The 25,128-nt window shown below is 34.1% G+C and overlaps 1 protein-coding gene across 19 annotated transcripts in view; it reads left to right on the top strand.

Annotated features, from left to right (window-relative positions):
* Positions 1-25,128, top strand: part of NBEA (neurobeachin) — a 460,255-nt gene that overhangs the window by 188,956 nt on the left and 246,171 nt on the right. For all 19 annotated transcript variants that reach the window (XM_086881592.1, XM_086881590.1, XM_086881589.1 and 16 more), the window contains 3 exons: positions 1,345-1,471; positions 2,161-2,288; positions 21,446-21,507. In XM_086881592.1, coding sequence (XP_086737718.1) covers positions 1,345-1,471; positions 2,161-2,288; positions 21,446-21,507 — 317 coding nt within the window. The remainder of the gene's footprint in view (positions 1-1,344; positions 1,472-2,160; positions 2,289-21,445; positions 21,508-25,128) is intronic.

Below are 25,128 nucleotides of genomic sequence, written 5' to 3'. Positions count from 1 at the left end.
AATGTTCTTAAATGATCTGGTCAAAAATCCAATCTTTGCCTTCTTTTATTAGTAAAAAATATCTAAAGATAAATTCAATCAATCAATCAATTAATCATTCCTGCTGCCTGAGTATTTTTCACATTTACCAGCATTTACCCTTTACTTCACTGCTGGCTGGCTACTTAAGCAGTTAAGAAACCATAAATGCCTTGTAGATCTCTGTAGGAACTGAAAAAATATAAAATATAAAAATATTACATATAAAAAATATAAAAAAACTGAAAAATATAAAAAAACTGAATGCAATGATGTAACAACTGCTAAAACTGACCATTAACAGGGCGTTAATAAATAGTGGTTTTGAAAATGGCCAGAATAATGTCATTGATCTCTGAACTGGGCTTCCTCACTCTTCATTGCTAACTTGGATAAATCTTGTTGCCTGTCAGCCTCATCTCTGGTAGCATTGCAGTCCCTCAGGCTTTGAACTCCAAGTACAAGACTGTTTGTAGCTACCTCTCCTGCAGTGATATGTTGCAGAAGGACTGTGCAGAACAGGGACAGCATTTATCACAGCACTCTCACTGTTCATGGCCTCTCTGAGCCTTTGCTGGTTTGCTTCAGAGAGGCTGAACTCACAGCACCATTTCAGCAAACATGATAGATTGGCATCCAGAGTCTAAGTTTAGCCCTTAGCTCTGACCCAGATCACTTAAAAGTATAAATGTATGCTCTGTGTGCATCTTTTTTTTCTGGGCAGCTGTTCACAACCCATTGAAATGATGCCCCCACTGCCCTCCTTACTTTTAAGATCTTACAATTCTCCTTGACTCAAGGAAGGAAACAGAAAAATTGTAATTAGAATCGTCATACTCCTCAGACACCAATTTCCCCCATTACTTCCTGAAGTGATGTACATTTTCTATTTTCCCTGTATTTTTTTTAAATTTCTATTTTAGTTTCTGCCTGTAGTTGCAACTGGGCAGCCAAGTGTGCATATATAAATATATTTTAAGAAATATTTAAAATTTTATTCTCAAGCTCATCTTAAGTGCACCTTTATTTTGGAAAGATCTTGCTTTACAGTATGATGTAAAATTATTTTCAATTTTTGAATATAATTTGGGAATAGTGGAAATGTGATAAGGATTTATTTTGCCTGATTTTCAATAGATTTCAAATTTATTATTTTTATACCAGCAAAGTTAAGGTATTAATTTTTTTGATAACCATATAGAAAAGTTTTCACTATGTTACAAAAAATAACATTTCCCTACTTAGGAGTAGATTAATAATACAAGAACTATTTTAAAAGTTTTCTTTCTTAAGACTGAATTAAGGTTTGTGTTTTTTGGGGGACAGGTGCAGTAGACTCAGGATCTTCTTCTTCCTCTTCGTCATCCAGCTTTGTGAATGGTGCTACCAGCAAAAATCTGCCAGCTGTCCAAACTGTTGCTCCAATGCCAGAGGATTCAGCTGAAAACATGAGGTACACAAGTTCTATCTTTTAATATTAGTTACAATTTCTCTCCCCAAATTACTGTAAAAAAATAACTCATTTCATGTGCATTACTGTAGCTATACATGTGCTACCATGTATGTACTTTTTGGGTACCAAGGATGTTTATACTAAAATAGCACTTCACCAAAAAGTCTGAACTTTTCAACTGAAGGGTCTAGCTTGTTCAAACTATGCCAGCCACTAATACTTCATTAAAGTAATTTTTCATCTGGCTGGTTTATTTCTTTTATTCAATAATGCCAGTATATATTGGAAAGTAAGCAGTTTGGTAATGGAGAACTAGGAAGTGGAAGGAGACACGCAACCTCTCCTGAGCGAACAAAGACCTGCGTTAAACTGGAGAGGACAAAACCAGACTGTATTTGAAAATAATTTGAAATTTATTTGAAATAAAAAATTATTTGAAATAAAAAAAATTTACTTGTTCTGGAGTACTCTGCAAATACTGTGGAATCTATGAGGCTGACACACTGCTGACTCTGACATGACATTTCCATTTACTTAAAGCCATTTAAAAACTGTAAAGTTTAATCAAAATATGATCATCCTCTTTCCTAAAGAAGCTTACAGAAACTTTTAAAAACAGGTGTGATTTGACATAATTTTACTTCTGTTGTGAAGTGTACTTACAATCATGGTCTCTGTTTTTTCCACAGTATCACTGCAAAGCTTGAAAGAGCTTTAGAAAAGGTGGCCCCTCTCCTGCGAGAAATTTTTGTTGATTTTGCCCCTTTCCTATCTCGAACATTATTGGGTAGCCATGGACAAGAGCTGTTGATTGAAGGTACTGTTCTGCTATGAGATTGTATTATTGTAGATATTATTAATTCAACATGAAAAATTTTTTATTTTCACTAGACTTTATATAACTATTTTTGATAAATGAATTACTCAGTTGTTAATGCATTGTGATTTCACTTCTTTGCATTTAATTGCATTTAAAGAAGTTAAAAGTGATAGCTTTTGTACCCTTTTGTTCCCCTGAGATGCTGTGTAATGGTACATCCTCGCACGAAATACTCCCTATAGTTTGCCTTTCTCTCCTCAGAATAATTCAGTGCTTCAGCCTGACTTTGAGAAGCTAGTGAAAATACAATTAAAAAGTGTAAACCACTCCCACAGAAGAAAGTAGGAAGAAGACCATGCTCCAACGTTATTGATGCCCATATCTGTATTTGGTAGGGCTGTTTTTGTCTGAGGCAGGTCAATTGGATTCACAAAGACACATAAAGAGCTGTCCCTAGAGGAGGAATAAACACTGATAAATTTTAAAGAAAAGTATCCTTGACCAATTTCAAGCACTACTTCATAGTTAGAAAATTTGCCTCACAAAGGAGGCAGGAAGTAATGTAGAAGTTACACAGAACGTGCAAATATGGCAAGCTCATGAAGAAAGTAATGAATCAGTACTAATGCAGCTAAAATAGAGAAGGGAGGATTTTCATGAGCATGCACTGCTCCCAGGTCATGTATTCAGAGGAGTATATTCAGCCAAGTAAACTTTTTCCTTGCAGGATTTTTCTGACACACAGATCTCAATTGCTGTTCACTGAGAGGAAAAGGTCTCCTGACAAGGCTTATAGTATGTAAAGATCTACACAGAAAAAACACAGCTTTGTGTTCAAATTCCAAACCCCCTTCTATTGTGTTTTATCTTCTATGTGTTTTATCTAAATATTGGTGTACAGTTTTTCTATGGTATTTCCATGATTACATCTCGTAGTGTTGGCTCTTGTTACTAGAAATATTTACATCTTGTAACTGAAATTTTCTAGACCCTTTTCTTCTTTCATCTTCTTATTGTTTAATAATACTAAGGGATGGTGTAGTAGCTTAGTAATACTCAGCAGCTTCAGGTATTTTTTATTGTTAATTTAATAGTTTGTGAATAAGTTGCTCTTCTCACTTAATGACACCTAAATTAATGGTCTGAAACTCACATTGAGATAACTGTAAGATAATTTATGGGCTACTTTCTTAACTCTCTTATTTCAGTGAAGTTGGTTGCAAAATTTGTAGCAGTATTATCCTTTTCCATTTGGCAATTGATTAATTGCACTATATGTTTTATAAAATATGACTAAAATTGTCTTGGTTTTACCTGAGTTCTTTCACTGATTAAAAAAATTCTTCATTGAATCATTCATTCAATCATTCATTGAGTCATTCTGATTTTGTCTTTTTGTCAGATCCACAGCATGAACAAATCTATAACTGTTCCAGAATATGACAAAGACTGAAACACTAGAGGTCACAGGAATCTCACAACTATACAGCAGTATTTAATCTCACTGCTTATCCAGAGAGAAACATGTTTTGTTGAATTGTTTCTGGCTTGTAGCATGTTTCTGATAATGGCTTGTAGTGTCATTCCATATTTTGCCCCATCTATAGCTTAGCCACACAATTCAGAATCAGAAAACGTTCTCAAACCAAACACTGAGTTCCAAAACAAGTATTGTCCTTTCCGTCATTTTTCTTTAATGTTATATCTAACCCTCTCTTCAGTCACTCTCTCATTCCTGATTTCTAAAAAGCAGTCCTTTGTTCCCAAGATATTGAAATAGCAATCTGGGAAGTAAAAAAATCCAAACACACCATAGATCTTTACACTGCAGGACTTGAATTTTTCTTTGCCACCTCTAAAATTCTTGGGCTTTTTTTCTTCCCAACAGAGGATTCAGAGTTGCTTTTATAGTCACTGTGTACTTCTGCTCTTTTCTTTCTTCATTGCCTCTATGAGATTCTTTTTTTCAACTAAACTGAATTATTGCCTAGTTAAGTTGCCTTTGAAAGAGAATTTCAAATTCTCTCTTATTCTAGTACCTGATTTACTTTGAGAAATTTCCTGTTATTCCTTACTGAAAGCCAGTGGTAGTCTTCAAGTATTTGAAAGTGCTCTCCAGGTAATCACTCAGAAAAGAGGGATTTAGTGATGTTTTTCAGGATATGAGAGTGTATAGAATTCCTGTGGAGCTTTGATAATTGAAATTTGATTTCTTTTTTACTGGAAGTGGTAATTAACTTGACACTTTTATATGCAATGGTTTAATTTGTTACTTTATATGTAAAGGTTTTAGTTATAAGAATCAAAAGGAGCAAATAAACTTTCTCAAATTAAGTCTTAAAGCACTTGTCTTTCAAATTGATCACCATAAAAATACCTGTTGCATTCTATGAAGCAACTTTCAAGCTTGACATAATAATACCTTTCCTTCTTTGCTGTTTTTCAAAACCTCCTTATGGTATGAAGTTTTTCCCCTATCACATTTTGCTAAAATCAGAATACTGTCAGACACCCTTGATGCTGAGTGCTTTTTCCTGAGGGTCTTCCTAGAGCTCTTGTGCATATGTGTGTAAGAAGTGCTAAATCATTTTCAGATTTGGTAAGAATGTACAGTCTTGTTGCTGACTGCATGCTGAGGAGCAAAAAATAAAAGGAAGCAGAAAGCAAAATTCATTTTAAAACTTCTAAAACAGGTTAATCATGCAAGTTTTTTTCAGAATATCTGATGGTTTATGATAGGTGTTGTCAATATATTTTTGGAAATATATATACAACTTAGTTGTGATTTCACCTTTTTGTTCAGCTGCCTCAAACCTTTGGTGAAAAATCTTGAAGTCATATCCTTTTACATCATGCTTTATCATCATTCTGTCCCATGGAAGACTGGCTGGCCTATTGTTTGAGTAAATTATACTTACTGTCTTAGTGCCTTCTTAACTTTTGATTTGAGTTGAAATGAACAGGCTGCAATGATCTTGTCAGTCAAGACCAAAAACTTAGGTCACTAATACTAGAAATTGTTAATTTTTCTTGTTCTGGTAAATTCCCAAATGTGACTGGTGACAGAGGAACCCTATCAGGTAGTAATCTGACATTGCAGAATATACTTAATGGTAAAATTCCTTATCTCTTTACTAAAATTACTAAATTACTAATTACTGAAATAGTTACTTGCTCCTTTTTCTAAAACCAATTCTTTCTTCAAAGATATCTTATACTCAACTGAATTTCAAATGTTTCATCAACTTCTCAGAAATGAGAATCAGAATTTTATAAGTAGAAAATATTGTCAGTGATGGGTTAAAAGGAGCCTTTTTGCATTTGAATGCAAATAGCTTCAAACAGAGTATACCAGAACCAGCCCAACACTGCTGTGGTTTGTCAACTGAGGCTCTTCCAATGCCTCAGAGAACAGAAGTTGCAAAGGTTAAAATTGCCCGTACAGAATCTAATTGGAAACAAACACGCAATATGTGTAGGTCACATATTTGAGCTTAGCAGAGCTCATGGTGGAGTTCCATTTAACACTTGCACAGATATGTTTTCGCTAACTAGTTTCCATATGGTCTGCAAATTCCCTCCATGTAAAGTGCATGACAACATTCTAGCTTTTAGGTGAAAATGTTACAGGCATGTGTAATCTGATCTGTAGCTGAAAGAAAAGCTATATCCTCTTTTTGTCAAGCACAGATGGGTAGAAGTATTTGCACTACAGCTATTCTTGGAGTGTCTGGAACTGTAAGAGTATGTCCATGATTGAAACACAGTCACATAGAATGCTTTCCCTTCTCTTGAGTGAGGTACCAAAGAAACTTCACTGATGCTTTTACTTTGCTGTATCATGAGCTGGGTAGGAGGTCAGCCAGGTAGCCCTTCTCCAAGGGATCTTTGATGAATTCCTTTCTGTACATTTGATATGTGTCTGATACAGGCACAATTAAAGTCAGATGATGGAGAGAATGTTTTTGCGCTGATAGGGGCAGGATCTGTTCCTCCTCATTAACTCACCACATGGCCCTATGAAAATATCCAGTGGAGGTGGTGATGGACTAGCTTTGTATCGTGTTTGACAGAAGGCTTCTTGAAACAATTGAAAAATTGCCCAAAACATTCCTTTGGAAACCACAGATAGAACTTGGGTGCTAAATGACACTACTCTAAAAGCTCCCCAAAACCTCAAGTGTGACATTACTGTGGCATCCACCAATTGTGGCAGAATTAATTTCTGATTTTCTTGAAGAATACTGAATTTTATATTAGGAAAAGCAGGACAACTATTTTCCTTTAGATACTATGGTAATCCAGAGATCCCTTATACTTTCTGGGGAAAATTTACTTTTTTTGGAGCTTAACATGACCTTTGTGTTTCTCTTAGAAACTTTTCACAACCTTTGTATTACTGTGTTCAGGAGCACAGATGCTGTAAAGTAGGAAAATTAATGTTCTTGCAGAACTTTTTTCCCCTGTACATATTATTCTCTCATTGTTTTATCTTATTCTGGCACATCCAAAACATTTTAGTTTGTGTGTCCAGGCATGCTTTCTTCCAACTAACTAAAAATATGGTAGTTGCCCTACCAGTCTGTAGCACAGCATGTAGTCAATATTTTGAACTAAATAAATAAATTAATATTATCAAGTAAGAGGAAAAAGGAATAAATAAATAATTTTATTATTTTGAAATTTGTATTAAATTAACAGCATGTAAATAAAACCTTAAGCTATTCATGGTGCTAAAATTTCTATAATCCAGTTTTTCATCCCATTTTACTATTTTTATTGACAGTCTTTTTTATAGTGTTGAAATGTTCCTGACAAAACTAAGTGCTTAGGTGAAGATATGATAAACAAAGGCATTGCATTGGAGAGATATGTTGAATCATTTTCTGGACTAACCAAAACTCAAGAAAAGGCCATATTTCAACACAGCCAGATGCTGAGTCCAACTTCTAGGAGGGAAAAACAGAGACTTAGATCCATCCTAAGGATTCTAGGAGATGAGATACAAAACTAAACAGAGAATGGAGGAATTGGCAAAATAATTGGGATGCTTGGCTCCCTTAGCTCATTGCTGAGGCAGTGTCCAGTGCCTTGGAAGAATAGATGAGGAGGTGGTTTCATTTCTGTGCACAAATTTGGTTAAACTCCCACTATCTTGTTCTGTAGTCAGCACTTAAAGAATGATACATACACTGCAGATGTATGAAGTACACTATAAGGAGCTTGATATGTTCATTGTATCAAAAAGAAGTTAAATACTACAGGATGCCTTATCATTTCCATCAACAAAATGCCTAATGAGGGTAAATATGATTAGAAAACTTTAGTAGGGCTTGCCCTCATTTATTGTGATTGATGCTAGTCATAGTCATTATGACTATTTTAAAAATTCTTTCTAAATAGTCTTCAATCCAGCTTCTCAAGAGGAAAAATGTAATGTATTTTCTGGATGCTTTTGGAGCTTCTTGGTGACTTCTGAGCATGTGAATCACCATTTTCTCTGTGCCACATCGTGGGAAGAATGATAGTCTGCATTAACCTTAATTTACTTTAACATTGTCAGGATTGCATTTGTTCACCTGGTGATAGACAGGTGTACTGCAATGTCAGCTAGCCACCTGCAGAAATCAGTAAAAACCAGTTTTTCCTTCTTCTGCAGCTGAATGCATCTTAACTGTAGATGCAGTCAAGAATATATCATTTTCCCTTGAAGTATCAAAGATGGTGCTTTTGTCACTTTATGAAATAAGTCTTCTGATTTTTATATGTGTGATCATGTATGTCTATATAAAAAAATATTTCCATTTTTTTATATAAGAAGTTGTTTAATCATTACCTTGAAGCTCATTTTCGTATGAGACATTTTCTCTGCATAATTAATTTGTCTTTTCAGGGAAGCCTCATGTAATGCTCATGCCAGCTATAGTTTGGTCTCAGATTTCAAAGAGCTCTTGCAATTGACTGCATAGCTGTATATGTACTTTAATCTGATTTTTTTGAGAACATGAAACTTAGGTGATTCTACTGAGTGACGAGGATCAGCCTCTTAGTCCCTTGATAACTTTTCAATGTGTTGGCTGGTCTCAGCCAGCTTAACAGAGGTTGCTTAAAAATTGTTATTTTTATACAGTGTTCCCAAATATAAACATCTGTTTAGAAAAAATATACCTTATCTTGGGTTAGGGTGTATTTCTGACTCATCTTCAATATTTTCACTGCACTATTATTTGAGGTATGCCATCATTGTTTAATAACAGAATGGAAAACTGAATTGTAACTCAAAATAATCACACCTGATTAATTTGTATTCATATGTACACATGCAATGTGTAAAATACTGTGTTGGTACAATACTGTGGGTATTGCAGCATAAGGAGTAGGAAAGCAATTGATAAAGCAGCACTGTGGGAGCAGTAGGAACTCAGCTTTATTAGACATCAGGGCATCCCTGTTAGAAACCAAGGTGATTGTTAAAACTCTCTGCCGAGAGGTCAGGCCAGTGTCGTTTGCAATAGGTGTCTCACTGGATGTGATCACTCTGTTCAGTAAGGATGAGGAATCTTATGGATTATTTGGTTTGTACTGGGTCAAGAACTCTGAATTGATTTTCCAAGGCTAAGTTCATAATGTACTTCTTTGCTGTGCCATATGCCACTCCTTCCTTTCCGTGTGCCATAAGTGTCTGTGTACCTTTTTCTCTGTCTAGGAACAGGTAATGCTGCACAGTGCACTTAAATCCAGTTAATTTCCTTACAGTCTTCTGTAAGAAAGTTTTCCTGAATTTGTGATAGTAGGATTTCTAGTCATAGATTCCTTTTTATCTTCACCATAAAGACTTGCAAAAAGTTCCCAGAAAAATTGCACTACTGTCTGAAATTAACCCACTTTTAATAATGATTTATCGATAGTGCTTTTCTTCGATAAATTTGTTTTCCTTTTTTACTTTAAGAATTTCTGTAAGCAATTTGCAAGATTAGGTTTTTGCCATGAAGAAAACCGTAGGTTATTTTGAAGCAGGGCATGAAATTCCCCGATAGATATAATTTAAAATATTGCTGCTGGTTGAAAACCTGCCTGCACACATTGTAATCCATTCATAAGCAGGAAAAAGAGAAAATTCATGAATTTCAAACTGACATGCTATTTATAGGCATGTCAGAAATTTGTTACAAGAAATTCTCTGTCTGTGGTAGGTATGATTAGCTCCTAGTATCTGACTGAAAAGCTCCACAGTGTGCTCATGCCTCTGCACACACTTTGGGACTGATCATGGATTTTAGTAAAAGCATCAGTCAGTCAGGCACATATGCAGACAGAAAACAACACCAGTTTTCCAGAAGACTGTATGATAGGAACAAAGAAATGCTGAAGGGCTATATGCACATTCAAATCTGCCTATTTATTTACACCTACTCCAGAGAGTCAAGGTTCAAACCTTTGATACTTCCAAAGTTTTTTTAGAGTAGGCTACTAGTGACAAGACAGATGCCAATTCAGACAACTGAAGAGCAGGTGTCACAAAAGAAGTCTCTATTATTTATCCACATTGAAATCTTCAAACTATAATGACCCAAATGCAATTTACAGAACATTTTTCTTTCACATAATATTCCTTTATGACATCTTTAAAAGGATATCATTACAAACACCAGAAAGAGGATACACATTCATTCAATTTTGATTTAACTCTTGATTTACTGAAGTTCCTATGTGCAGAAGTATGTTCTGAACAGATGTTTAACATGGCAGGAAACATTATAGATCAGAGATCCAGATAGCAACTAGGAAATGCATAGCATCTGGCACCTTTTTGAAAGTAAACCTGCCAATAATTAATTACACATATGAGCCACTCTATCCCTGTCTAATGAGTTGGACACTTACTAAGATGTATTAGACTATGGAACAGAGGTTAACTGCTCATGCCCTCTCCTCTGTCTCTGACTTGTGTGGTCCCAGTGTAACTTAAGGGTAGAAATTGTTTTTGGCACTCAGATTTTATGTCATTGATTATATTATCATTATTCCATTGATTAATACTCAAGATGTCTTTACAATCCAAAATGTGAAGAGTTCCCATTAGACAGAAATTGGGGTTCTTCTGTTGCTTTGACAATGGAGGAAAAAAAAATGAAATTGTGAGACTAATTGTAAAGTGTAGTTAGGAGAGTGCAGATGAAAAAAATTGATAAAAAATGCATGCCTTCAGGAAAATAAAAGCTAATAACTGTGTAAAGTAGTCAGTTTTGCTGGAAAGAAGCTCTGAAATTTATCCTTGAAAATGGAGAAGCCACTAGATGTTTGAAGTTACTAAATTATTGTTGAAAGTGCTATTATAACACTTTTATTATTAAGAACCAAAGAGTACTAATCACCGGTCTTTTAAACCACATAAGGAAATGAACAAAATACTGGAGCCTTTGAAGAGTAAAAAAATGATTTAGTTGTTTGTGATCCCTGGGTCCCATTTACTTCAGCAGTATTAGCCACTTTCTCATAAATTTCTTTTTTAAGCTACTGGCCTGTATTCCAGTGCAAGCCAAAGGGCCTAGAAAGAGCAGGTCTTTTTGCCTTAGAATTCTAGAAAAATGCCCTCCCTGATGTCCATCTCCGTGTTACACTCCTTGATAGTCCATCTTTTTTGTAATCCAGTTTCTGTCTTCTTGCTTTAACTTTCAGCTTTACTGGAAAATGTTTTTTCAATGAGTTTTCCTACTAACCTTCTACCAAAAAAAAAAAAAAAAAGCCAAACCTGTAGCACGAGAGCTATTTAAAGTTATTTCAAGGCAATCATTTTTAAAATATCCTGGAGAAAGTTCTTAACATGTGCAGGCACTGCTGTAATACAGCCTGTAGGTGGACTCATCATATCAGGTATACAGCAGTGCTGAATGGTAACACTGGACAAAGTTGTACAATTTTATTTTTTTTTATTTTTTTTAAAGCCACCTTTTCCCCCCTTATTATTTTCTCCTCTACTGTCCAGGTCCAAAGAAAAACGAGGTGGTATGCCAAAATGGTATTCAGTATCTACAGGATGTTCATGCTGTGACTGAAGCTCTCCACAGGCAGAGGTTCTCTGGTTCTTATTCCACTTAATTCATCATTCAGAACTCAGCAGGGGACTCTGCCTGATTTTAGACTTGAAACAGTTAGGCTGGTATTTGCCCCAGCCCTTGTCCTCTGAAGGCTTAAAAATGGAATCAATCTACTTTATTACACCGGCAGTGTTTTCCAGAGAACTACCTAACTCTGGTAATCTATAGAGTGCAAATAACATCTCTGTATCAGATATTTCCCTGAAAGATGTATTTCTCATGAGACATAGTAAAATAATCCTTTTCCATGTAGTCTGAGTTCTATGACCAGGTTCTTTACAAAATTAATCTCATTTAAGGCTTGTCACAGTTTTTCCATATATATTACTTAATTTTCTCTCCATTTATTATCTGTTCTTATGACCCAAGCTGAAACATTTTAATTAGTGGCCAAATTTACCAAATTTTCTTACTGATCATGATGATTTAAAGGCACTTCTTCAGTTCATCCTGTTGAATATGGATTTGCTTGTTTCCATGCCTTCAAGGCTTAAAAAAAGAATCTTGCACAAAAGGTATAGACTCAATTAACTTGAGAAACTGCTGCATTTGAATTTTAAAAATATACCAGTTTATAGAGCCTTTCTTGATGGGAAAAAATGTTATAGTATAAACATGAATGAACCATCTATCTTGATTTGCCTAGATATTAACAAACTCCCTATATACCTGGGATTATTTTTGCAAGAACTAAGTTAGTATAGCTTTACTGTGTTCAGTGCAACTTTATGTTAAATTTTACCTCCTTCAAAAAAGGGTCCTCAGATCTGCTAAATATCTGTTCTCTTATAGCATATTTTTGTTTGATGGTGTGTAGAATTTTATGATTCAGTCTTTTTATACTTCTTGTCTGTGGAGATTTTCTTGCAATGAGAAAACCTCATGCTGAAAGAACTTGTCAGACAACAGAGACAGTTGTGATATGTCAAATTAAGATGGCAAAGTGATGTCAAAGCAGGTCTAGGGAGAGCCCATAACAGTGTTACTGTCAAGTAAATAAAGAAAACTGAAACACAAGAAATACAAGTTATTTCAAGAGATCTATGACTGTGGAAGGTTTTTTGTGTTTTGAGAGGCACTGTTTCAGAATGATTACCATTTGTCAGTAGGGCTTCCTTATAGAAGTGAGATCTGATGGCTGCCAACTAAGGTCAGCAAAGTTCAGCTTGGAGATTTTTATTTTCCTTTTCTTGTTATCAGGTTCTCAGGAAACATTTATATTTATACAAAAATTAGTTTTGCTGCTCAGGAGATCACATTTACTTAAAATAAGGGTTATCTTGGCCTTAGAAATTTCGGAAGCTGCATGAACTCTGAGGTTTTGTTATTCTCCCCATTTGTAGCTGCGCTGGTTCACTCAGTGTGGCCCCAATGTTGCTAAAGAGAAGAAATATAAGGAAGTAAGGAGGATCAGTAAGTGGTCTTATTGCAGTGCAGCTTAACCTTTTCTCACTATTCTTTTTTGTCATTCACCAGGCACATATTTCAGTTTTGTCATGCCATGATGGTAATTCTCCCCCTAATAATAGGAAAGAATGTAACAAAGAACTAGAAGGAAATAAGAGAAAGAAGAAAACAAAAAAGTAATTCCTATGTTTACCATAAGAGGAGAGGAAAAAAAATTAATAAGCTCATAAAATAGGGCATCAAATAGGAGTAAGCTATAGACTGAAGCTCAGGAAAAATTGATAAACTTCAGGAGTAAAAATAAAACTTCATACCTAAGGAAAATATAACATGGATTAATGCCTTTTCAGGGAAATTCTGATACTCGAGAGGCTGTTATTTGGGGTCATACCTATGATATATCTTTTCCTGGATGTCCCTTTTGACAACCTTAGAAAGACTTGGAAAAGGTTCTTGAGATGAGCAGGAAGCACCATTGTTGTAGTGAAAGTATAAAGTATAAACATTTACTTATGTTAGTGAGTGAAATTAATGTCTTTATTTCTCCTTGTATAGTTCTTTGAAAATAATTAATTTCAAAACGTACTTCCTCTAACTCAGATTTGAGAGGAGATGAAAGACTGAGGAAAAAAAAGAGGAAGGAGAGGTAGATGTTTCTTCATTTAAATAAGAAAAATCTCTTTTTTCCATGTATTAAATATGTGGCAATTTCTTTGGTATCACTTGTTTTCATTTAGTATTTTTTTTTACAAATTTAATCACAAAACTGGCAACTTTTTCAGGAAAAGGACCACATGGCAGAACTTCAAAAATATTTTAAATTGTCCCATTTTAAATTAATTTTTAAATTTCTTTATCAGTGAATGTTTTTCTTACTCCTTCCATTGAAAAAAAAATGTTCCTGGCAGCTATGGTGGAAATTTACTGACAATTCTGAGCCACTTATTTGAATAATATCTTAGTATAAAGAAGGAAAACAGAAGACTTTCTGCATAATATATTAATTCTCACAGTGGACTGTTTGGTTTTGGAGGAAAAAACTGGAACACTTTCTATCTAGATTTCTACCTAGATTCTTTCTAGATAAATAATGGTTTGGGATTTTCTAGAACCTGTAATTGTAGGCATTTTCTAGGCTTCTCTTGAAAAAAAATGTTTATAACTTACTCAAGTCAACATGAAAATTAAGTACATTTTGACATAAAAGAAATAATTCCATTTTACAGACCTTTTCAAGATTAGAGATGTTTTAGTTTGATCAAACTAAAGTTTGAGCAGTGCAGTGTGATCATTGACTTGGGTGTTTTTACCTGTAGTCTAGAGGAGGACTTTAGAAGATGAGAAAATACATTTAATTCACAAATAAATTCTAGTAAACGTGTCATACCATTAAAAAAACTGTTCCCTGTTAAATTTAACAGGGAATTGCTTTCTTATAATTAATATTTGTGTTGAATTTTTTTATTTAAAAATATTTTTGTGTTATTGGTTTTGTGTTGTTAATGTTGATTAGAAAAATTTCTCAATCAATACTTGATAGATTGATGTAAATTAAGATAAATTAAGATAGATCTGTTCTGTTATAGAAGTTGGATAAGCAAATTATTTCACTATGTCACAATAATTGGAAAGATTTGGAAGATATTTGGAAAGAGTTCTGGCTGAAAACATACTGTTTTAAGAGAATGACAGTGGAACACAAATGCATAAATTGAGTACACCCCAATGGAGCACTGGCCAAATGAAAAATTACCACAGACATTAAATGAAAAACTGAATCAGTTTTGGAATTCTTCTGTGGCATATTAACTGAACAGTGGTAGTGGATTTTATTTTATAGATGAAGTGGTTTCCTTTTCATTTGATGAATGAGAATTTGTGCACCCCATGACTCGAAAGGAAAATCCACAGGTTAGCATAAGGCTGGACTTTTCAGAGCAGTGTGGCACTAGCATCAGCTTGTCAATATCATTCCAGCTCATGGGATTACTGTACGAAAATCTGTAATTTTAAAAACTAAATCATGTATGCGTTGTAATAAATCCCCTCTCTGTGGGTATGCTCTCAAGGGTTTTTGGCATTCTGTGATTCCATCTGGATGCTTTCCACTTCATATTTAGATTCCTTTTTAGTAACTGCAGTGGTGAAGAAGTTTAGGTTTTCTCACTTTAATAACATAATTCAGGAAACTATTGCATACCATTCTTACTCTGTTAAGTATTGTCCCAATATTGAGATCTGTTTTAGTTTACAAATCTGACTAAAAGGGCTGACCCATTTGAGTTGGGTTTGGACAGATGAAAATCTGGGGGGCTTTGTTGACCTATCATTGTTTATTTGAGGTGTTTATCCTAAGATGTCTGTTCTAAAGATTTACGATATAATTTAAAAGGCATTCCATTTGATACCCCGGATGACACCTTTCCTAGATTTCCAGGTATCACATAAAAAGAATATTGCTTGTATTGAGCAGTGTCTTTGACCATTAAAAAAAAAAAGTTTAAGAATTTTAACTATTTTTATCAACTAAAAAATTGAGTTAAACTATATTTTTCTGTGTCAGTCTTCTGTTCTGTAAAGGAGATTTGCCCATACAAAGAATGGTCTGGGGTACTAATACAGCCATCCTTCATGGTCCCTAGGGTTGGTGATAATGTCAGTCAAGGCTGCTGAAGGGATTGTTAAATCCATAACCCTGACTTTGATATTTTAGTGAGTTATTTTCTTTGGAATAGTGTTTTCTTTCATCTAGTAAAAGCAAAGTTATAATTATTTTGCAACATGGCTGTTACTTCCATCTGCAGACTTTCTACAAAGTCTGAATATTTCCCAGCCTTTGCTTTTCATAAATGAAGACCATTAGTGTAATTTAAATGCCTACAAAATATGTGACATATGTATGGTTCTGAAACCAATTTTGAGTGTAATCTTGCAAAACTTTGCATTCTGTTTAATACATATCTTTCTCCCTTTCCCCCCAGCCCCTCCAATAATTGCTTGGTTTGGAATAAGAACATCTGTTGTTTCAGTTTAAGTCTTGCATACTTAGCATTTACTTTCAAATTTTTCACCAATCATCTATTTTCTCTCCATACTCTCTCCAGATATGTAGGGAACTCCCAAGCAACTTGATAATTCATGAAAAACATTAATTTGAATCTAATTTTCTCTGTGTGACAGCCTATGGAAGAGAGGGGATAATGTAGATTTAAATTATCCAAATAACCTTTTTTGGTCAAATAAAGAGTCCTAAGGTTGTTTCTTGGATAATAAATTGGATTTAGAAATATATTTCAAGAAATAATGTGCCAGATTTTGCTGGCAGAAGAAAGAGGGTTAGAAAGAGCAAATAAATTTTGAGGGAAAACTCACATTTCCAACCAAAATATCACCATTAATTTTTTTCCTAGTAGTTTCACAGCCAAAACATGCTTTAGTTTCTGTGCCCAGTGAAAAGTGTCCTTGGAAGTTTGTTGTGCCAATCCTAACAAATGCTGACCAAAGTATAAGGGAATGGTCTATCAAAAATGAAAACCCAATTTATGAATGATAATTACCGGTAGAAAATTCCTACTCTGTCTCATGGCACAGAAATCGCTAAGGATTGTGGGAAGAGATATCATACTATGAATTACCCATAATTATTATTAACAATTTCAAACAATTTGAAAGAATACAGTTTTGTTTAAGGTACATGGAAGACTATATCACAAGGAAATAGAAAAAAAGCTTACCTTACAAAAAAAATAAAAAAGTTACAAAGAAGAATTAGTGTTTTCTGATTTTCTTTTTTGTCTAGTTTTAGGTCTTTTTGCTCATTCCTAGGTGCAATTTACAAACTTCTCACATGTTACTAAAATAATAGATATAATAGCATGTGTGTATTTTTTCCTAAGCATCTTGTACTAAACAAAGCTCCTACAGTTTTGATGATATGATGCAGAGAAGTAATAAAGACCAGTTTTTCTCTGTGAACTGAGTTAAATGGATTAAACTTTCTCAAACATTTTACCTAGCCATATCTGAGATTTTTCAGATAAGCAGAAGCTATAATTGAGTGAAAGATTTCTGCAGGCTCTAAAGTTTTGTTAATTGCATTTTTTTTTCTAAGTTGAACATGAGCTATAAAAACATTTAGGTTTTGTTGTTGCTAGTATTACAATTGATTCCAGTTCCAATAAGGTTTTAAGTTGACACAAAGTAAAATCATTGAAAGAAAATGTAGGCAAACCTTGATAAATACCAGATGAAATTGTGGTGGTATTCAGTTAGACTCATACACACATTGTATTAATAATAATAAAAAGAAGTTCAAAACCATGATCTTATTTCATAAGGATTTTTTTTAAAATTGATTTTATCAGCCTACATTATATTTCTTCAAAATGGAAATTCACACTGACTAGGTCAGCATGGTGACTTGGAAGTTTTGAACCCATGACTTCATTAATGCCACAAGCATGACTAAAACAGTATAGTTGAAATTAATCTTTTTTCAGACATTAATAAGTCATAGTGAAAAGAAATAATTAGCATATCTTTGGGCCAGCAGAAGAACACTGGAAAAGAAGTCAAGTAAACCAGAGCATTTCAAGATAATTGCCAGGCATACATCATTTATTCCAGATTAACCAAGGTCATGCACTTGATGCTCCCAGTTTTTGCATCCATATATGTAGTCATTGTTGCCATCAAATTGCTGAATTTTGATGGCTATATTTAATGGACTGAGAATAGACCATGAAGAAAAGTACTAAGAATAGCAAATGTAAAAAGTGCATACTCCATTCAGTTCGACAGTGACCTTTTTAACCTTGCTGTATGCAGGAAATATCCACTTGTATTTTAGTAATTACATTAGCTTACTTAATGGCATTTGATACAGATGGTATAGGAAGAACTTATCTGCAGCTGAAGAATGCAGGCAACAGTTTTAGTTTGAGTGGCAAATAGTTTTTCTCATTAGAGTTAAGGAGGGGGAAGAGAACTGAAAATAGATTTGTATGCTCTCTTCAATCAGAGAAGCCATTATTTTTCCAAGCTTGTTATCTTTCTTTTCCTCATTATGTTAAAACTAATAAAATTTTGCACACACTAAAAACTCTGTTGAACTGTGCAAAATGGTAAAGAGGAAATAAAAATACAGTTGTTAGCACATTTGGAACTTAGAAAATCAATTGGAAAATTGATACTTATTCTGATTCATACTTCAAATACTATTTTTAATTTTATGAAGAGACCTCAAGCAGTTTATGCCTTCTGTACTGTCTGAAAAATGGGAGAACTTTTCTACCTCTCTTTTAATTTTTGTCTGTCAGGATATAGACTGTACAAATGAGGGAAATATTTTTGATTCCTGTGCGATGCCAAAAGAAATTAGTCAATTCACAAAGTTTTGTCTCCTAGAAGAGAGGAGGGTGCAAATTTAGAAACTGAAAGAGTAATAAAATTATCTCTTTTTTTCTGGTCTATGAAGGAAAAGTTTAATAGGACAGGGATTGTGGTTCTTCCTAAACTTGTTCCTACAGCTTTTGGTGATGTGGGATCTTCATAACACAGAGATTGCATTCTGACAGTTCTTCCTAATAGGCAGAAATGGATCTGTCCTCCGTTAGGCCTGATCTGTTTTTATCATTCTCTACTATTGACTGCACAACAACTCTGACAGTAAATTTTGAAGATTAATTGTGTTTTGCATAACAGGAAAAAAAATCGTTATTTACTTGAAATCTTAACTGCTCAGTCGGGAAGAAGCAAAAATGCGAAGAAGCACAATAGAGCCCTTGGCAGCTAGGATGGAGGAAATGGGGCATATAAAGGAGGGCACACACTTTCCCTTGTGGTTTGAGTCAAGAGAGTCCCTTAAGTAGGATTAGGGGGCTGATAAGTAAGAAATGTATAAAGCGAAATGGTGGCCCTGCTATGAATGTTTCACATTTCTGTATTCTGTTTTACTTCAAGGAATGTATGATATGAATATTTAAAGGTGAACAGAAAGTATTTCTGTTTCTATTTCCTTCTTACTGACCATCAGGGGGCACAGGATACCCCATTTTCTTTCTGGGCCACTCCCAATTCTGCTTATTTATCAGTAGAGAGCTGCACGCTTAATTTCTTCAGTAGACTGAGACAAACATCATTGACACCATGACCTTCTTTAATGAGGCCTTCCTATCCCACTCTGTATTTTCTTATGAGAAAAGTGCTACAGTCTCTAAGATAATTATTTGTTCCTTTTGGACATGGAAACCAGCCTCTTTTAATACTGGTGGTTATGAGAGGTGTTAATGGCTGTTACCAATGGGTTGTTTCATCAGCAGGCAATTAAAGAGCTGGTTATAGCTAATGGGCCTGCTGATGTGCTAACCAGATGTCAGTTCTGTATCCTTCTCTTTCTTTCTCTGAATTTCATCAAAATCAGTTTGATTCCCCTTTCCAGTGCTGGCATGCTACATCCAAGCAGTTGATTAGATGTGATATATAAAAATTAGCAAGTAATGTACAGAGGAGTAGTGAAAAGACATCAGTTTGAGGTCAGAGACCACTTAGACGCATGCCATTATTGAGTTATTAAAAAGTTAGGCAGAGTGTATAAAAATTCTTCTTGTAAATAGGTAATCTTGATCTAAGCAATTATGACTCCTTTAAACAGTCATGCTTTGTCATATCTGCAGCTTTGTGTTATTAGGACTAGAAAATCATTGTTATCTGAAGCTAATCATGAGTATTTATCCTAGCTTTGTGCCATTTTAGGTGTGTTTGTTTCAGTCCACACTCCAAAATTTTTTCATTTTGTTTGAAGATGAACAGGTAGCGTAAGAGGCCCTGCCTTTGAAAGTTAAGAACTTCTAATTAAATTAATTAAGCCAGAAAATATTTGCTATGTGTTTCTCTTCAAAGCATATATTTTATATCAAGTTTTCTTTTTGAAAAAGTGAAATGCTGAAGATACAAAGACATTACTGCTGCTTTGTAATCACTTTTATGTAATTTAGTTGGTTTCTTTTGCATAAGTGTATATGGTGCTCATTCTGTATACATTTCTTCTTTTGATGTAAAATCAGAAGTAAGAATATGTACAGATTTAGAAGATTGTGGCATGAGGTTTCCAAGAGCATTACTTTGCCCTAGTCATGTTTTAGTACACCTGAGATCTGATTTTGAAGGATGACAAGTGAGTGCGTGACAGAAAGGGTTTTTTTTGTTTTTTTAGATTTGTGTTTTGTGTGTTGTTTGTCTTTGTTTTGTTTTGATTTTTTTGTTTGTTTGTTTCTGTGGTTTTTGTGGGTTTTTTTTTAGTTTTCCAGAATAAGGGGTGAATTCATAACAAACCAGACAACATTCTATGATGAAATATTTGATGTGTCTGTCCTACCTGCATTGGCATAACTATGGGGTTCGGTCTTATGTTTGGATTTTCTTTGTCAGCTTCCAAACAGTGGAGGTAGCCTGCAGGTGATAAGTATCTCATTAATCTTTCTGATCCTCTAGCACTTGAGCATGAGAATAGCTGATCAATTACAGCAATTGTCTCCCTAAATGAGCTTTGCACATCTGCCTCTTATTTCATTAACTGTCTGCCCCTATATCTGATAGAATGGAAGCCTAGTGGCTTCTTACAGCTTGTTCTGTGTTACTGTACAATAAGGATGGAGTTGTTAGCAAAATGGGCACAAAAGGCTATTTATCCACTACCCTAAATAAATATACATGCTATCGTGTAGGAGTGCTTTTGTCTCTAATCACTGTTTGTAGAAACCTTCTTAAAGCACATCAGTTTGCTTTCTGGCCGCCTATTTAGTCCTTACTTGTAAGCTTATTTGTAAATGTATCAGTTTTATAACACAGCCAAAGCGTTTCTACGCCCTTAAGCATCATATCAATGGCTATTGTTTTAGATAACAGGAGCTAGCACAAGTAAACTTAACAGTAGAAATGAAATTTCCTTACAGTGCATCTTTAAATACTCAGATATGACATCTTTCTCTCAGAGAGTAAATTTACATTTCCAAAGCTGCAAGCATTTGCAATAGTGACATTATTATTAGGTTTATATTATTTAAATTAAGCACAAAACACTGAGTAACAGACTATATAATTCAAGGGTTTTTTTTAAGAAACATGCCCTAAAAATTATGGGGTTTGATTCTAATAAAAGTAGGATTTCACATGAATGCCTGTTTCATTAATACTCAAGCTTTCAATTACAGGATAATCAATTACCAGATGAAAATTAAAATAATGTCTAAGCAGAGGCTTTATAATTTGCCTGTTATTAACTGATCACTTTATTCTTACAAATTTACATGATTAAATATTCAAAAGCTGTTTACTTTTGTTTATCATACATTAAATTGCTTTGGATTATATTTGTTAGTTTGTTTGTTTTAATAACTAAGCTAAATGCCAAAAAGAGTTAGAAGACATTCTGTCCTGAACTGGTTTAGATTATTCCAGGTGATTTTTATGAACATTTAAATATTTGTGAAGCTGAAATTCTCAGTTAATTGTGCTTGAAACTTGTTTTAGTCTGTTTGAATTATAAAAAAAAAATATACATTTTATATATTTTATGGATTTCTGGAACCATGGAGCTATTATATCAAAATACCACCATTTTTCAAACTAATTCTTAACTGTTTATTGCAGGTCTTGTTTGTATGAAGTCGAGTACTTCAGTGGTTGAACTGGTTATGCTGCTTTGTTCACAGGTAATACATTCTCTGGTTTTGATTGTATTAATTTCCTTGTGTAATCACTGCCAGTCAAATAATTGTATCTGGCAGTTTGTTTCATTCTTCCATTTCATTACAAAAAAAATACAAATTAGTTTCTTCTGGTAATATATAAATTGTAGATTTTTTTTTTTTAGATATACATTCTATATTTTTTTATATTCATAGGGTATACAATGTATATTTGTATTTATTTATTATGTATTTTGATATACATGACATAACACTGAATATTTTGCATAGCTGGCAGTATATAAAAAGCAGAGGAACATGGATTAGGTAGTCCTCAAGAACTGCAGATGCAGAATATTTCTACATAAAAATTGTGTGGTTAATTATTGGGGTTTTAACACAGCAGTAATGGGTTTCTCAAATCCAAATTAATTAATGTTTTGAAATGCTTTAAAAAAATATTGAAATATTGAAAGCTAAACTAGTTTCTCATACTGTTTGGATTATTTATATCTTAACTTTTATATTATTTATTTTAATAGAAGTGTTATTGGTGAGTATTGTTTATATACCCTTATACTTTAAACTGCCAGTAAGAAGTTATCAGGCAACATTTTAGAACTTCATTCACTTTGTAGAATGTAAGAAAGATATGATTTCCCAACCGATCCAAATAACTTTACAAGTTTTTATACTTCTCTAAAAACTTATAACAACATTTCATTAACCAGGTTCCCCACGGAGCTAGTTTAACTCAAAACAAGTTTGTGTATAGAATGCCCAGGTTAATGTATTATATAATTGTCAAAGGAAATCATTCCTTTGTAGCTTTTCTTGAGCATTCACTACTGCGCACTGACAGCATACACCAAAAATATACTGTAAACAAAGGCGTGTCTTGGGACAATTGAAATGAAGATCTACTTTTGAGAAATCTGGCTGAAAATAATAAACATTTACAACTGGTTTTGGGGGAGAGTGTTCCAGCTTACCTTGCCTGTCTGTAGGTTGCATTTCTTCAAGCTTGTGTCATAAGGAAATCATTAAATCTTGTTTTCCTTTTTTTTTTTCTCTTCCTTTTTTTTCTTCCTCTTTTAGAGGGATAGCAGTTAGGGAAAAGTAAAAGAAAAATACATCCCTGGCAGGAATCCTCAGTGGGATTTCGACTTCAAACCTTCTCTAGCAAGGCACTTGAAAAATTTGTTACCTAATGGTGATGTCCTGGGCTCCAAGAAAATTCCGGAAGATCCATTAAGACTTTTGAGCTCAATGTTCATGTCATACAACTTTTTTCTTTTATTTTTAGCAGCTCTTGAAACATTTTTTCCAGGGAAGGAATAACTTACAATCCTTTCTTCTCTAGCCTTTGGTTTTACTGCAGTTCTCAGGAATAAAGTGGAATGTAGCATTAGGGTCTAGTGTCTTTGATGGCCTCATCATCTAATCATAGGTTTAACATTACTCATTTGCTGGCTCCAGGAATTCCTGCCATTAAGGGCCCTAGAGATGAAACTTTGCCTCAAATATTGATTGAAAGGAAGAGAGAGAAATTTAAGCTCTTTCTCTGATGTTCTTTCTTTAGACATCTCAGTAGAGCTGTGTAACAAATGCAACAAAAATCAATTTGTTATTTTTATGACTACTATATATGTTGGATTTTATTTCAAAGTATTTTAAAAATTAAATTCACTTTATACCTGGAATAATGGGAAGGGGCTAATAATTCTGAAGCTTCAAGCATTTATTTATTTTCTTTCATGTTTGCTTGGAAGAACTCTTTCCCATCTATCTAATTACTTGGGGAAATTGCAAGCTTTTAGTTTTTATACCCCATCTGATACTTCAGGGTTGTTTCCTTGTCTTCTAAACAAGGAGGATTTTGTCTCCAGACATGCATTTATTAGTAAGTACTTCAGGAGCTTGTGCTGTAGTGTTTGTCAGGGCAGTCATGGTAATTGCTTCTGCAGGAACTGGTCAACAGGGGGCCATAGTGGTGCAAATTGCAGTCTCCTCCCCTCACCTTCCTGACCTCTGGAATATTCTTCTGAACGTCCACAGAGTATAGTGGTTTATCCTATAGGTGTAAAGGAACCAGTCTGTACTTCTATTCATCTACAGGGAAGATTTGTTGGTTTGGTTTTGGTTTTGGGGGTATATATATTTTATTTTTTTTTTTTTTGCTGTTTACATTTTAAAACTATCTGTCAAAAGAAAACATGAGATAAATGCTATAAAAATACTAATACATAAAATGACTGGAAGAAAATGGCAGACAGCCAAATATTATCAGCCAGCCTAAAGTTATCAGAACTTGGAATTAGGATTGTAGATGTTGGCCCTAGCAAATGAGGATAACTCATCTCTATATAAAGAGATAGTGCTACCTGAGTTTTTCCTTATGACAAGTGAAGCAACATGAACTGGAAAGACTGCATAAAGTACATAGTTTGTGTGTTTTTAATAATCCCAGTGTAAACAGGGCTTTTCTTCCTAACACTGGTAAATCCTTCATATTCGAATTGAATGACATTTTACAGATTATGTGGGGAAGTTTGAAATGTGTCACTCAAAAGATAGATGACGATAATAAAAACCTTTGAAAAGTACAATTCTGTTTGCACAGAACAGAGTAACTTTAGACATTGAAAAGGAAAGGGAAACGCAAAGTTTGTTTTCCTTTCATTTGCTACAGCAAATTAGATGCTTTTATGCTTTTTATGTTGGAAATTCCATGTTAACGACTACAGATTAGCAAGGATGTCAGAATTTTTTTTCTTATCTGAGCTCCTGAATAAAATCAACATTGCCAGCGGCTCACATCCAAGGTATGGTCTAAATTTACATGAAATATCACATTACAAATGTCTGAAGGTACATGTCATGGATAATTCAGTTCATATGGGCAGCCTTTTAGGCTCTGAGGGATATGCAATCAAGCCTTTTCCCCAAAGGAATTTGGAGTTTCTGTGAAAAAGACGTTTAAAGTTTTAAAGGAACTCCTGTATGGATGGTACATCTTTTGTAGGATTGGGGAAGAACAAAATGCATTAGTCTGTGTTTTCAGAAAAGAAAAAGAAATCTTTCTTGCACTTCAACTTGTATTATATTTTTTTCCTAGTAACACCTACTGCACTAGATTAAAATTTGGGTTAATTTGAAAGCTTTCTTTTCTGTATTTCTTATATAAACCATAATCACACATCCAGGTACTTGAAAAAAAAATTCTAGATAGTTGATAATAAACATATAATGATTTCCAATGTTACTAAAATAGGTGTTTTTATTTGGATTTAGTCTACTTTAACATAAAATGGATGAAGATGTGTTTGGTTTGACAAGATCTGTGGTTGATTAGCTGGTCTTTGTTCCCTCAGCCTAGGTGAGCATGTCACAGCTGTGTTGCTGTTGGAGTGGCAGATTTCTTTAATAAGCCATGCTGTTTAAGAAAATTGCATCAATTTTTGCGGTGTAGTTCTTTCTTACATCAGATTTAGATTCCAATTGCTTTTTTTTCATATTCTTTTTATTTTTTTTTTTTCCTCTCTAACCAACACTACAGTAATTTCTAATTACTTCCAGATCTTTTGCAGATTCTTCTCTTTGGGGAAACAGCTTCTGAAGAAACTGAGTAGTTGTGTCACAAAG

The sequence above is a fragment of the Cyanistes caeruleus genome, chromosome 3, assembly GCF_971803275.1.
Source record: "Cyanistes caeruleus chromosome 3, bCyaCae1.hap1.1, whole genome shotgun sequence".
NCBI lineage: Eukaryota > Metazoa > Chordata > Aves > Passeriformes > Paridae > Cyanistes > Cyanistes caeruleus.
The sequence above is the reverse complement of the archived record's forward strand: the minus strand, read 5'-3'. Positions and strand labels throughout refer to the sequence as shown.